The following is a 14,552-nucleotide window of genomic DNA, read 5'->3' on the forward strand; positions in this document are numbered from 1 at the left end:
GAAACATCCACCACGACAACATCAACTGGATCCCCATCTGTAACAACAGGGACATCGTTTCCATCATCAACCTCACCCGGAACACCTGAGACACCCACAGTTACACCATCCAAAACACCCACAGTCACACCATCCAAAACACCCACAACAACCAGCACCATTGGCCCACCACCAACTCCCAGCACTTCAACATCAGGTAGCACAGAGGAAACAACCACAATCTGTACATCTGAACCCACAGAAACAACAGAAGGTCCTCCTCCCACTCCAACAACCACCATCCCAACTATACCAACACACAGTCCTCCAAGCACGCCAGGAGAAACAAGTAGCAAGAGCACCTTTTCGACATCAACATCCACAAGCGTTCCAACAACTGCAACAGAAGGAACAATTAGCACAACAACCATTCCTTCCACTTCATCACCCACCACAACAACTGGAACTCCATCCACTCCACCAACAGAAGGAACAAGTAAGAAGAGCACTTTTTCTCCATCTACACCATTCACCAGTGAAATATCAAAAACAACAACTCCTACAGGATCCACTCCAACTCCCACCATCCCAACTACTCCAAAACACACACCTCCAAGCACGACAGGAGAAACAATTAGCAAGAGCACCTTTTCAACATCTACACCATTCTCGACTGCAACATCCACCACGACAACATCAACTGGATCCCCATCTGTGACAACAGGGACATTGTTTCCGTCATCAACCTCGCCCGGAACACCTGAGACACCCACAGTTACACCATCCAAAACACCCACAGTCACACCATCCAAAACACCCACAACAACCAGCACCACTGGCCCACCACCAACTCCCAGCACTTCAACATCAGGTAGCACAGAGGAAACAACCACAATCTGTACATCTGAACCCACAGAAACAACAGAAGGTCCTACTTCCACTCCAACAACCACCATCCCAACTCCACCAACACACAGTACTCCAAGCACGGCAGGAGAAACAAGTAGCAAGAGCACCTTTTCGCCATCAACATCCACAAGCGTTCCAACAACTGCAACAGAAGGAACAATAAGCACAACGACCATTCCTTCTACTCCGTCACCCACCACAACAACCGGAACTCCATCCCATACACCAACAGAAGGAACAAGTAGCAAGAGCACTTTTTCTCCATCTACACCATTCACCACTCCAGTATCCAAAACGACAACTCCTACCGGGTCCACAGTTACTCCTTCCTCTCCAACTCCCACCATCCCAACTACTCCAAAACACACACCTCCAAGCACGACAGGAGAAACAAGTAGCAAGAGCACCTTTTCGACGTCTACACCATTCTCGACTGAAACATCCACCACGACAACATCAACTGGATCCCCATCTGTAACAACAGGGACATCGTTTCCATCATCAACCTCACCCGGAACACCTGAGACACCCACAGTTACACCATCCAAAACACCCACAGTCACACCATCCAAAACACCCACAACAACCAGCACCATTGGCCCACCACCAACTCCCAGCACTTCAACATCAGGTAGCACAGAGGAAACAACCACAATCTGTACATCTGAACCCACAGAAACAACAGAAGGTCCTACTCCCACTCCAACAACCACCATCCCAACTCTACCAACACACAGTACTCCAAGCACGGCAGGAGAAACAAGTAGCAAGAGCACCTTTTCGACATCAACATCCACAAGCGTTCCAACAACTGCAACAGAAGGAACAATTAGCACAACAACCATTCCTTCCACTTCATCACCCACCACAACAACTGGAACTCCATCCACTCCACCAACAGAAGGAACAAGTAAGAAGAGCACTTTTTCTCCATCTACACCATTCACCAGTGAAATATCAAAAACAACAACTCCTACAGGATCCACTCCAACTCCCACCATCCCAACTACTCCAAAACACACACCTCCAAGCACGACAGGAGAAACAAGTAGCAAGAGCACCTTTTCAACATCTACACCATTCTCGACTGAAACATCCACCACGACAACATCAACTGGATCCCCATCTGTGACAACAGGGACATTGTTTCCGTCATCAACCTCGCCCGGAACACCTGAGACACCCACAGTTACACCATCCAAAACACCCACAGTCACACCATCCAAAACACCCACAACAACCAGCACCACTGGCCCACCACCAACTCCCAGCACTTCAACATCAGGTAGCACAGAGGAAACAACCACAATCTGTACATCTGAACCCACAGAAACAACAGAAGGTCCTACTTCCACTCCAACAACCACCATCCCAACTCCACCAACACACAGTACTCCAAGCACGGCAGGAGAAACAAGTAGCAAGAGCACCTTTTCGCCATCAACATCCACAAGCGTTCCAACAACTGCAACAGAAGGAACAATAAGCACAACGACCATTCCTTCTACTCCGTCACCCACCACAACAACCGGAACTCCATCCCATACACCAACAGAAGGAACAAGTAGCAAGAGCACTTTTTCTCCATCTACACCATTCACCACTCCAGTATCCAAAACGACAACTCCTACCGGGTCCACTCCAACTCCCACCATCCCAACTACTCCAAAACACACACCTCCAAGCACGACAGGAGAAACAAGTAGCAAGAGCACCTTTTCGACGTCTACACCATTCTCGACTGAAACATCCACCACGACAACATCAACTGGATCCCCATCTGTAACAACAGGGACATCGTTTCCATCATCAACCTCACCCGGAACACCTGAGACACCCACAGTTACACCATCCAAAACACCCACAGTCACACCATCCAAAACACCCACAACAACCAGCACCACTGGCCCACCACCAACTCCCAGCACTTCAACATCAGGTAGCACAGAGGAAACAACCACAATCTGTACATCTGAACCCACAGAAACAACAGAAGGTCCTACTCCCACTCCAACAACCACCATCCCAACTCCACCAACACACAGTACTCCAAGCACGGCAGGAGAAACAAGTAGCAAGAGCACCTTTTCGCCATCAACATCCACAAGCGTTCCAACAACTGCAACAGAAGGAACAATTAGCACAACAACCATTCCTTCCACTTCATCACCCACCACAACAACTGGAACTCCATCCACTCCACCAACAGAAGGAACAAGTAAGAAGAGCACTTTTTCTCCATCTACACCATTCACCAGTGAAATATCAAAAACAACAACTCCTACAGGATCCACTCCAACTCCCACCATCCCAACTACTCCAAAACACACACCACCAAGCACGACAGGAGAAACAAGTAGCAAGAGCACCTTTTCAACATCTACACCATTCTCGACTGAAACATCCACCACGACAACATCAACTGGATCCCCATCTGTGACAACAGGGACATTGTTTCCGTCATCAACCTCACCCGGAACACCTGAGACACCCACAGTTACACCATCCAAAACACCCACAGTCACACCATCCAAAACACCCACAACAACCAGCACCACTGGCCCACCACCAACTCCCAGCACTTCAACATCAGGTAGCACAGAGGAAACAACCACAATCTGTACATCTGAACCCACAGAAACAACAGAAGGTCCTACTTCCACTCCAACAACCACCATCCCAACTCCACCAACACACAGTACTCCAAGCACGGCAGGAGAAACAAGTAGCAAGAGCACCTTTTCGCCATCAACATCCACAAGCGTTCCAACAACTGCAACAGAAGGAACAATAAGCACAACGACCATTCCTTCTACTCCGTCACCCACCACAACAACCGGAACTCCATCCCATACACCAACAGAAGGAACAAGTAGCAAGAGCACTTTTTCTCCATCTACACCATTCACCACTCCAGTATCCAAAACGACAACTCCTACCGGGTCCACAGTTACTCCTTCCTCTCCAACTCCCACCATCCCAACTACTCCAAAACACACACCTCCAAGCACGACAGGAGAAACAAGTAGCAAGAGCACCTTTTCGACGTCTACACCATTCTCGACTGAAACATCCACCACGACAACATCAACTGGATCCCCATCTGTAACAACAGGGACATCGTTTCCATCATCAACCTCACCCGGAACACCTGAGACACCCACAGTTACACCATCCAAAACACCCACAGTCACACCATCCAAAACACCCACAACAACCAGCACCATTGGCCCACCACCAACTCCCAGCACTTCAACATCAGGTAGCACAGAGGAAACAACCACAATCTGTACATCTGAACCCACAGAAACAACAGAAGGTCCTACTCCCACTCCAACAACCACCATCCCAACTCCTCCAACACACAGTACTCCAAGCACGGCAGGAGAAACAAGTAGCAAGAGCACCTTTTCGCCATCAACATCCACAAGCGTTCCAACAACTGCAACAGAAGGAACAATTAGCACAACAACCATTCCTTCCACTTCATCACCCACCACAACAACTGGAACTCCATCCACTCCACCAACAGAAGGAACAAGTAAGAAGAGCACTTTTTCTCCATCTACACCATTCACCAGTGAAATATCAAAAACAACAACTCCTACAGGATCCACTCCAACTCCCACCATCCCAACTACTCCAAAACACACACCACCAAGCACGACAGGAGAAACAAGTAGCAAGAGCACCTTTTCAACATCTACACCATTCTCGACTGAAACATCCACCACGACAACATCAACTGGATCCCCATCTGTGACAACAGGGACATTGTTTCCGTCATCAACCTCACCCGGAACACCTGAGACACCCACAGTTACACCATCCAAAACACCCACAGTCACACCATCCAAAACACCCACAACAACCAGCACCACTGGCCCACCACCAACTCCCAGCACTTCAACATCAGGTAGCACAGAGGAAACAACCACAATCTGTACATCTGAACCCACAGAAACAACAGAAGGTCCTACTTCCACTCCAACAACCACCATCCCAACTCCACCAACACACAGTACTCCAAGCACGGCAGGAGAAACAAGTAGCAAGAGCACCTTTTCGCCATCAACATCCACAAGCGTTCCAACAACTGCAACAGAAGGAACAATAAGCACAACGACCATTCCTTCTACTCCGTCACCCACCACAACAACCGGAACTCCATCCCATACACCAACAGAAGGAACAAGTAGCAAGAGCACTTTTTCTCCATCTACACCATTCACCACTCCAGTATCCAAAACGACAACTCCTACCGGGTCCACAGTTACTCCTTCCTCTCCAACTCCCACCATCCCAACTACTCCAAAACACACACCTCCAAGCACGACAGGAGAAACAAGTAGCAAGAGCACCTTTTCGACGTCTACACCATTCTCGACTGAAACATCCACCACGACAACATCAACTGGATCCCCATCTGTAACAACAGGGACATCGTTTCCATCATCAACCTCACCCGGAACACCTGAGACACCCACAGTTACACCATCCAAAACACCCACAGTCACACCATCCAAAACACCCACAACAACCAGCACCATTGGCCCACCACCAACTCCCAGCACTTCAACATCAGGTAGCACAGAGGAAACAACCACAATCTGTACATCTGAACCCACAGAAACAACAGAAGGTCCTACTCCCACTCCAACAACCACCATCCCAACTCCTACCAACACACAGTACTCCAAGCACGGCAGGAGAAACAAGTAGCAAGAGCACCTTTTCGACATCAACATCCACAAGCGTTCCAACAACTGCAACAGAAGGAACAATTAGCACAACAACCATTCCTTCCACTTCATCACCCACCACAACAACTGGAACTCCATCCACTCCACCAACAGAAGGAACAAGTAGAAGAGCACTTTTTCTCCATCTACACCATTCACCAGTGAAATATCAAAAACAACAACTCCTACAGGATCCACTCCAACTCCCACCATCCCAACTACTCCAAAACACACACCACCAAGCACGACAGGAGAAACAAGTAGCAAGAGCACCTTTTCAACATCTACACCATTCTCGACTGAAACATCCACCACGACAACATCAACTGGATCCCCATCTGTGACAACAGGGACATTGTTTCCGTCATCAACCTCACCCGGAACACCTGAGACACCCACAGTTACACCATCCAAAACACCCACAGTCACACCATCCAAAACACCCACAACAACCAGCACCACTGGCCCACCACCAACTCCCAGCACTTCAACATCAGGTAGCACAGAGGAAACAACCACAATCTGTACATCTGAACCCACAGAAACAACAGAAGGTCCTACTTCCACTCCAACAACCACCATCCCAACTCCACCAACACACAGTACTCCAAGCACGGCAGGAGAAACAAGTAGCAAGAGCACCTTTTCGCCATCAACATCCACAAGCGTTCCAACAACTGCAACAGAAGGAACAATAAGCACAACGACCATTCCTTCTACTCCGTCACCCACCACAACAACCGGAACTCCATCCCATACACCAACAGAAGGAACAAGTAGCAAGAGCACTTTTTCTCCATCTACACCATTCACCACTCCAGTATCCAAAACGACAACTCCTACCGGGTCCACAGTTACTCCTTCCTCTCCAACTCCCACCATCCCAACTACTCCAAAACACACACCTCCAAGCACGACAGGAGAAACAAGTAGCAAGAGCACCTTTTCGACGTCTACACCATTCTCGACTGAAACATCCACCACGACAACATCAACTGGATCCCCATCTGTAACAACAGGGACATCGTTTCCATCATCAACCTCACCCGGAACACCTGAGACACCCACAGTTACACCATCCAAAACACCCACAGTCACACCATCCAAAACACCCACAACAACCAGCACCATTGGCCCACCACCAACTCCCAGCACTTCAACATCAGGTAGCACAGAGGAAACAACCACAATCTGTACATCTGAACCCACAGAAACAACAGAAGGTCCTACTCCCACTCCAACAACCACCATCCCAACTCCACCAACACACAGTACTCCAAGCACGGCAGGAGAAACAAGTAGCAAGAGCACCTTTTCGCCATCAACATCCACAAGCGTTCCAACAACTGCAACAGAAGGAACAATTAGCACAACAACCATTCCTTCCACTCGTCACCCACCACAACAACTGGAACTCCATCCATACACCAACAGAAGGAACAAGTAGCAAGAGCACTTTTTCTCCATCTACACCATTCACCAGTGAAATATCAAAAACAACAACTCCTACAGGATCCACTCCAACTCCCACCATCCCAACTACTCCAAAACACACACCTCCAAGCACGACAGGAGAAACAAGTAGCAAGAGCACCTTTTCAACATCTACACCATTCTCGACTGAAACATCCACCACGACAACATCAACTGGATCCCCATCTGTGACAACAGGGACATTGTTTCCGTCATCAACCTCACCCGGAACACCTGAGACACCCACAGTTACACCATCCAAAACACCCACAGTCACACCATCCAAAACACCCACAACAACCAGCACCACTGGCCCACCACCAACTCCCAGCACTTCAACATCAGGTAGCACAGAGGAAACAACCACAATCTGTACATCTGAACCCACAGAAACAACAGAAGGTCCTACTTCCACTCCAACAACCACCATCCCAACTCCACCAACACACAGTACTCCAAGCACGGCAGGAGAAACAAGTAGCAAGAGCACCTTTTCGCCATCAACATCCACAAGCGTTCCAACAACTGCAACAGAAGGAACAATAAGCACAACGACCATTCCTTCTACTCCGTCACCCACCACAACAACCGGAACTCCATCCCATACACCAACAGAAGGAACAAGTAGCAAGAGCACTTTTTCTCCATCTACACCATTCACCACTCCAGTATCCAAAACGACAACTCCTACCGGGTCCACAGTTACTCCTTCCTCTCCAACTCCCACCATCCCAACTACTCCAAAACACACACCTCCAAGCACGACAGGAGAAACAAGTAGCAAGAGCACCTTTTCGACGTCTACACCATTCTCGACTGAAACATCCACCACGACAACATCAACTGGATCCCCATCTGTAACAACAGGGACATCGTTTCCATCATCAACCTCACCCGGAACACCTGAGACACCCACAGTTACACCATCCAAAACACCCACAGTCACACCATCCAAAACACCCACAACAACCAGCACCACTGGCCCACCACCAACTCCCAGCACTTCAACATCAGGTAGCACAGAGGAAACAACCACAATCTGTACATCTGAACCCACAGAAACAACAGAAGGTCCTACTCCCACTCCAACAACCACCATCCCAACTCCACCAACACACAGTACTCCAAGCACGGCAGGAGAAACAAGTAGCAAGAGCACCTTTTCGACATCAACATCCACAAGCGTTCCAACAACTGCAACAGAAGGAACAATTAGCACAACAACCATTCCTTCCACTCCGTCACCCACCACAACAACTGGAACTCCATCCCATACACCAACAGAAGGAACAAGTAGCAAGAGCACTTTTTCTCCATCTACACCATTCACCAGTGAAATATCAAAAACAACAACTCCTACAGGATCCACTCCAACTCCCACCATCCCAACTACTCCAAAACACACACCTCCAAGCACGACAGGAGAAACAAGTAGCAAGAGCACCTTTTCAACATCTACACCATTCTCGACTGAAACATCCACCACGACAACATCAACTGGATCCCCATCTGTGACAACAGGGACATTGTTTCCGTCATCAACCTCGCCCGGAACACCTGAGACACCCACAGTTACACCATCCAAAACACCCACAGTCACACCATCCAAAACACCCACAACAACCAGCACCACTGGCCCACCACCAACTCCCAGCACTTCAACATCAGGTAGCACAGAGGAAACAACCACAATCTGTACATCTGAACCCACAGAAACAACAGAAGGTCCTACTTCCACTCCAACAACCACCATCCCAACTCCACCAACACACAGTACTCCAAGCACGGCAGGAGAAACAAGTAGCAAGAGCACCTTTTCGCCATCAACATCCACAAGCGTTCCAACAACTGCAACAGAAGGAACAATAAGCACAACGACCATTCCTTCTACTCCGTCACCCACCACAACAACCGGAACTCCATCCCATACACCAACAGAAGGAACAAGTAGCAAGAGCACTTTTTCTCCATCTACACCATTCACCACTCCAGTATCCAAAACGACAACTCCTACCGGGTCCACAGTTACTCCTTCCTCTCCAACTCCCACCATCCCAACTACTCCAAAACACACACCTCCAAGCACGACAGGAGAAACAAGTAGCAAGAGCACCTTTTCGACGTCTACACCATTCTCGACTGAAACATCCACCACAACAACATCAACTGGATCCCCATCTGTAACAACAGGGACATCGTTTCCATCATCAACCTCACCCGGAACACCTGAGACACCCACAGTTACACCATCCAAAACACCCACAGTCACACCATCCAAAACACCCACAACAACCAGCACCACTGGCCCACCACCAACTCCCAGCACTTCAACATCAGGTAGCACAGAGGAAACAACCACAATCTGTACATCTGAACCCACAGAAACAACAGAAGGTCCTACTCCCACTCCAACAACCACCATCCCAACTCCACCAACACACAGTACTCCAAGCACGGCAGGAGAAACAAGTAGCAAGAGCACCTTTTCGACATCAACATCCACAAGCGTTCCAACAACTGCAACAGAAGGAACAATTAGCACAACAACCATTCCTTCCACTCCGTCACCCACCACAACAACTGGAACTCCATCCCATACACCAACAGAAGGAACAAGTAGCAAGAGCACTTTTTCTCCATCTACACCATTCACCAGTGAAATATCAAAAACAACAACTCCTACAGGATCCACTCCAACTCCCACCATCCCAACTACTCCAAAACACACACCTCCAAGCACGACAGGAGAAACAATTAGCAAGAGCACCTTTTCAACATCTACACCATTCTCGACTGAAACATCCACCACGACAACATCAACTGGATCCCCATCTGTGACAACAGGGACATTGTTTCCGTCATCAACCTCGCCCGGAACACCTGAGACACCCACAGTTACACCATCCAAAACACCCACAGTCACACCATCCAAAACACCCACAACAACCAGCACCACTGGCCCACCACCAACTCCCAGCACTTCAACATCAGGTAGCACAGAGGAAACAACCACAATCTGTACATCTGAACCCACAGAAACAACAGAAGGTCCTACTTCCACTCCAACAACCACCATCCCAACTCCACCAACACACAGTACTCCAAGCACGGCAGGAGAAACAAGTAGCAAGAGCACCTTTTCGCCATCAACATCCACAAGCGTTCCAACAACTGCAACAGAAGGAACAATAAGCACAACGACAATTCCTTCTACTCCGTCACCCACCACAACAACCGGAACTCCATCCCATACACCAACAGAAGGAACAAGTAGCAAGAGCACTTTTTCTCCATCTACACCATTCACCACTCCAGTATCCAAAACGACAACTCCTACCGGGTCCACAGTTACTCCTTCCTCTCCAACTCCCACCATCCCAACTACTCCAAAACACACACCTCCAAGCACGACAGGAGAAACAAGTAGCAAGAGCACCTTTTCGACGTCTACACCATTCTCGACTGAAACATCCACCACAACAACATCAACTGGATCCCCATCTGTAACAACAGGGACATCGTTTCCATCATCAACCTCACCCGGAACACCTGAGACACCCACAGTTACACCATCCAAAACACCCACAGTCACACCATCCAAAACACCCACAACAACCAGCACCATTGGCCCACCACCAACTCCCAGCACTTCAACATCAGGTAGCACAGAGGAAACAACCACAATCTGTACATCTGAACCCACAGAAACAACAGAAGGTCCTACTCCCTCTCCAACAACCACCATCCCAACTCCACCAACACACAGTACTCCAAGCACGGCAGGAGAAACAAGTAGCAAGAGCACCTTTTCGACATCAACATCCACAAGCGTTCCAACAACTGCAACAGAAGGAACAATTAGCACAACAACCATTCCTTCCACTCCGTCACCCACCACAACAACTGGAACTCCATCCCATACACCAACAGAAGGAACAAGTAGCAAGAGCACTTTTTCTCCATCTACACCATTCACCAGTGAAATATCAAAAACAACAACTCCTACAGGATCCACTCCAACTCCCACCATCCCAACTACTCCAAAACACACACCTCCAAGCACGACAGGAGAAACAAGTAGCAAGAGCACCTTTTCAACATCTACACCATTCTCGACTGAAACATCCACCACGACAACATCAACTGGATCCCCATCTGTGACAACAGGGACATTGTTTCCATCATCAACCTCACCCGGAACACCTGAGACACCCACAGTTACACCATCCAAAACACCCACAGTCACACCATCCAAAACACCCACAACAACCAGCACCATTGGCCCACCACCAACTCCCAGCACTTCAACATCAGGTAGCACAGAGGAAACAACCACAATCTGTACATCTGAACCCACAGAAACAACAGAAGGTCCTACTCCCACTCCAACAACCACCATCCCAACTCCACCAACACACAGTACTCCAAGCACGGCAGGAGAAACAAGTAGCAAGAGCACCTTTTCGCCATCAACATCCACAAGCGTTCCAACAACTGCAACAGAAGGAACAATTAGTACAACAACCATTCCTTCCACTTCATCACCCACCACAACAACTGGAACTCCATCCACTCCACCAACAGAAGGAACAAGTAGCAAGAGCACTGTTTCTCCATCTACACCATTCACCAGTGAAATATCAAAAACAACAACTCCTACAGGATCCACTCCAACTCCCACCATCCCAACTACTCCAAAACACACACCTCCAAGCACGACAGGAGAAACAAGTAGCAAGAGCACCTTTTCAACATCTACACCATTCTCGACTGAAACATCCACCACGACAACATCAACTGGATCCCCATCTGTGACAACAGGGACATTGTTTCCGTCATCAACCTCACCCGGAACACCTGAGACACCCACAGTTACACCATCCAAAACACCCACAGTCACACCATCCAAAACACCCACAACAACCAGCACCACTGGCCCACCACCAACTCCCAGCACTTCAACATCAGGTAGCACAGAGGAAACAACCACAATCTGTACATCTGAACCCACAGAAACAACAGAAGGTCCTACTTCCACTCCAACAACCACCATCCCAACTCCACCAACACACAGTACTCCAAGCACGGCAGGAGAAACAAGTAGCAAGAGCACCTTTTCGCCATCAACATCCACAAGCGTTCCAACAACTGCAACAGAAGGAACAATAAGCACAACGACCATTCCTTCTACTCCGTCACCCACCACAACAACCGGAACTCCATCCCATACACCAACAGAAGGAACAAGTAGCAAGAGCACTTTTTCTCCATCTACACCATTCACCACTCCAGTATCCAAAACGACAACTCCTACCGGGTCCACAGTTACTCCTTCCTCTCCAACTCCCACCATCCCAACTACTCCAAAACACACACCTCCAAGCACGACAGGAGAAACAAGTAGCAAGAGCACCTTTTCGACGTCTACACCATTCTCGACTGAAACATCCACCACGACAACATCAACTAGCTCACCGTTCACCACTGAAGTATCTATTACGACAACTGAAGTAATAGAAACAACAACATCTACAGGCACAACATCTATCACAGAGATACCAATTCCATCATCAACCTCTCCCGAATCGAGTGAAACAAGTACTGTTACTCCATCGAAATCACTCCCAACAATCAGTACTACTGGTTCCATAACAACACCACCTTTTGCGCCCATAATAACTGTCAGCACTACTGTGACATTCCCTATACCAACGAGCCCAGAGGAAACAACGTTTGTTGCATCAACACCATTCACCACTGTAATATCTCACACATTTCCAACTGGATCCACTGGTTCTCGTTCTACTACATTGCCCACATCCACACCACGATCGAGTATTACAAGCACTGTTACTTCTTCAAAAACACCCACAACAACCAGCACAACAACTACTGTGACACCACCAACATCAGGGAGCACAGAGGAAACAAGCACAATTTGTACAACTGAAATTACTGAAACTACAGAAATGACACCAACTACAGAAAAAACATCCACAGAAATCATTCAAACTCCTGCCTCGACATCAACCACAAAAGAAGTGACAACTAGTACAACAGTTTCTCCATCTGCTCCAACACCCACCACAACTGGAAATCCATTCATTCCACCAAGCACAACTGGAGGAACAAGCAGCAAGGGCACCTTTTCTACATCAACACCATTCACCACTGAAATTACTAAAACAACAACTCCTACTATATCCACAGTTACTTCGTCCTCTCCAACGACCAGGATCACAACTGGAAGTCCGCCATCTACTCCAACCACCACTGCAGAAACAAAAACCAAGACCAGTTTTCCTCCACATACATCATTCATCACTGTAGTATCTAAACCAACAACTCCAACTGGGTCCATTGGTATTCCTTCTACTACAACGCCCACAACTGGAACTTCACCAACTCCTCCTAGCCCTCCTGAAGAAACAAGCAGTAAGAGCTCCTTTTCTCCATCTACACTAACCACAACTGAAGTTGGTGAAACAACTTCTTCTGGCATGACATCTGTAATCACAGAGACACCAATTCCATCATCAACCTCATCGGGATCAAATGTTACAAGCACTGTTACTTCTTCAAAAACACCCACGACAACCAGCACAACAACTACTGTGACACCACCAACCACTCCAAGTGCAAGTGCAACGTCTGTTCCAACAGCTTCTCCAACAACAACAAGCACCTCCATGGTTTCCAAAACATTTCATCCAGTCAAAACAGAAGCAACGTACACAACGGCTTCTCAGTCATCTATGTTCACGATGGAATCATCCACAGAAATAACTTCAATTCCTTCTCAACCTATAACCTCTGTTACTCCACCTATACCTTCTACAACAACCAGCACTTCTGGCTCAATACCAACTCCTGCAACATCATCACCACCTATTTACACAGAGGTAACTACAATTTGTACAACAGAAATGTCAGAAACAACTGAAATCACAGAAACCACAGAATTGACAAGCAGTACGCCCATCGAATCGCTTCATACAACCCTGCCTCCAGAATTACCGATTTTCTCGACGACTCCATCACCTTCTATTTCAGTTACACCTGGCAGTGTGACCACAGGAAATGTATCCTCTAGCACCTCCGCTGAATGGACGACAATTGCCACTGTTACTGTTGCTGTATCCCCATCCACACTCACACCAACAACTTCCATAACTGGAACTACTATCATGTTTCCTTCAAGTAGTTCTGCATTGACCTCTAGTTCTGTGTTATTTTCTACCTCCACTTCACCCAGCACAACATATTTGCCTTCTACTACGGAATGCTTCTGCATCTTGAATGGCACAGTCTATCCACAAGGTAATTTATTTTTTTATTCATGTTTGAATTTTTTGATTTAAAATCTTCTACTACCTTGTTTGAGCCAGGTCTCCATTACTCCCAATACATCATAATCCCATGTGGCAACTTGAGTCTGCAGATCACCAG

The 14,552-nt window shown here is 47.9% G+C and overlaps 1 protein-coding gene across 6 annotated transcripts in view; it reads left to right on the top strand.

Annotated features, from left to right (window-relative positions):
* LOC103190816 (mucin-2-like) overlaps positions 1-14,552 on the top strand; it is a 68,512-nt gene that overhangs the window by 36,938 nt on the left and 17,022 nt on the right. For 2 of the 6 annotated variants that reach the window (XM_042341417.1, XM_042341418.1), the window contains 3 exons: positions 254-2,522; positions 3,831-3,850; positions 7,149-14,423. In XM_042341417.1, coding sequence (XP_042197351.1) covers positions 254-2,522; positions 3,831-3,850; positions 7,149-14,423 — 9,564 coding nt within the window. The remainder of the gene's footprint in view (positions 1-253; positions 2,523-3,830; positions 3,851-7,148; positions 14,424-14,552) is intronic. The other 4 variants (XM_042341420.1, XM_042341419.1, XM_042341421.1 and 1 more) reach the window with 4 other exon arrangements.

The sequence above is a fragment of the Callorhinchus milii genome, unplaced genomic scaffold, assembly GCF_018977255.1.
Source record: "Callorhinchus milii isolate IMCB2004 unplaced genomic scaffold, IMCB_Cmil_1.0 Scaffold17, whole genome shotgun sequence".
Taxonomy (NCBI): domain Eukaryota; kingdom Metazoa; phylum Chordata; class Chondrichthyes; order Chimaeriformes; family Callorhinchidae; genus Callorhinchus; species Callorhinchus milii.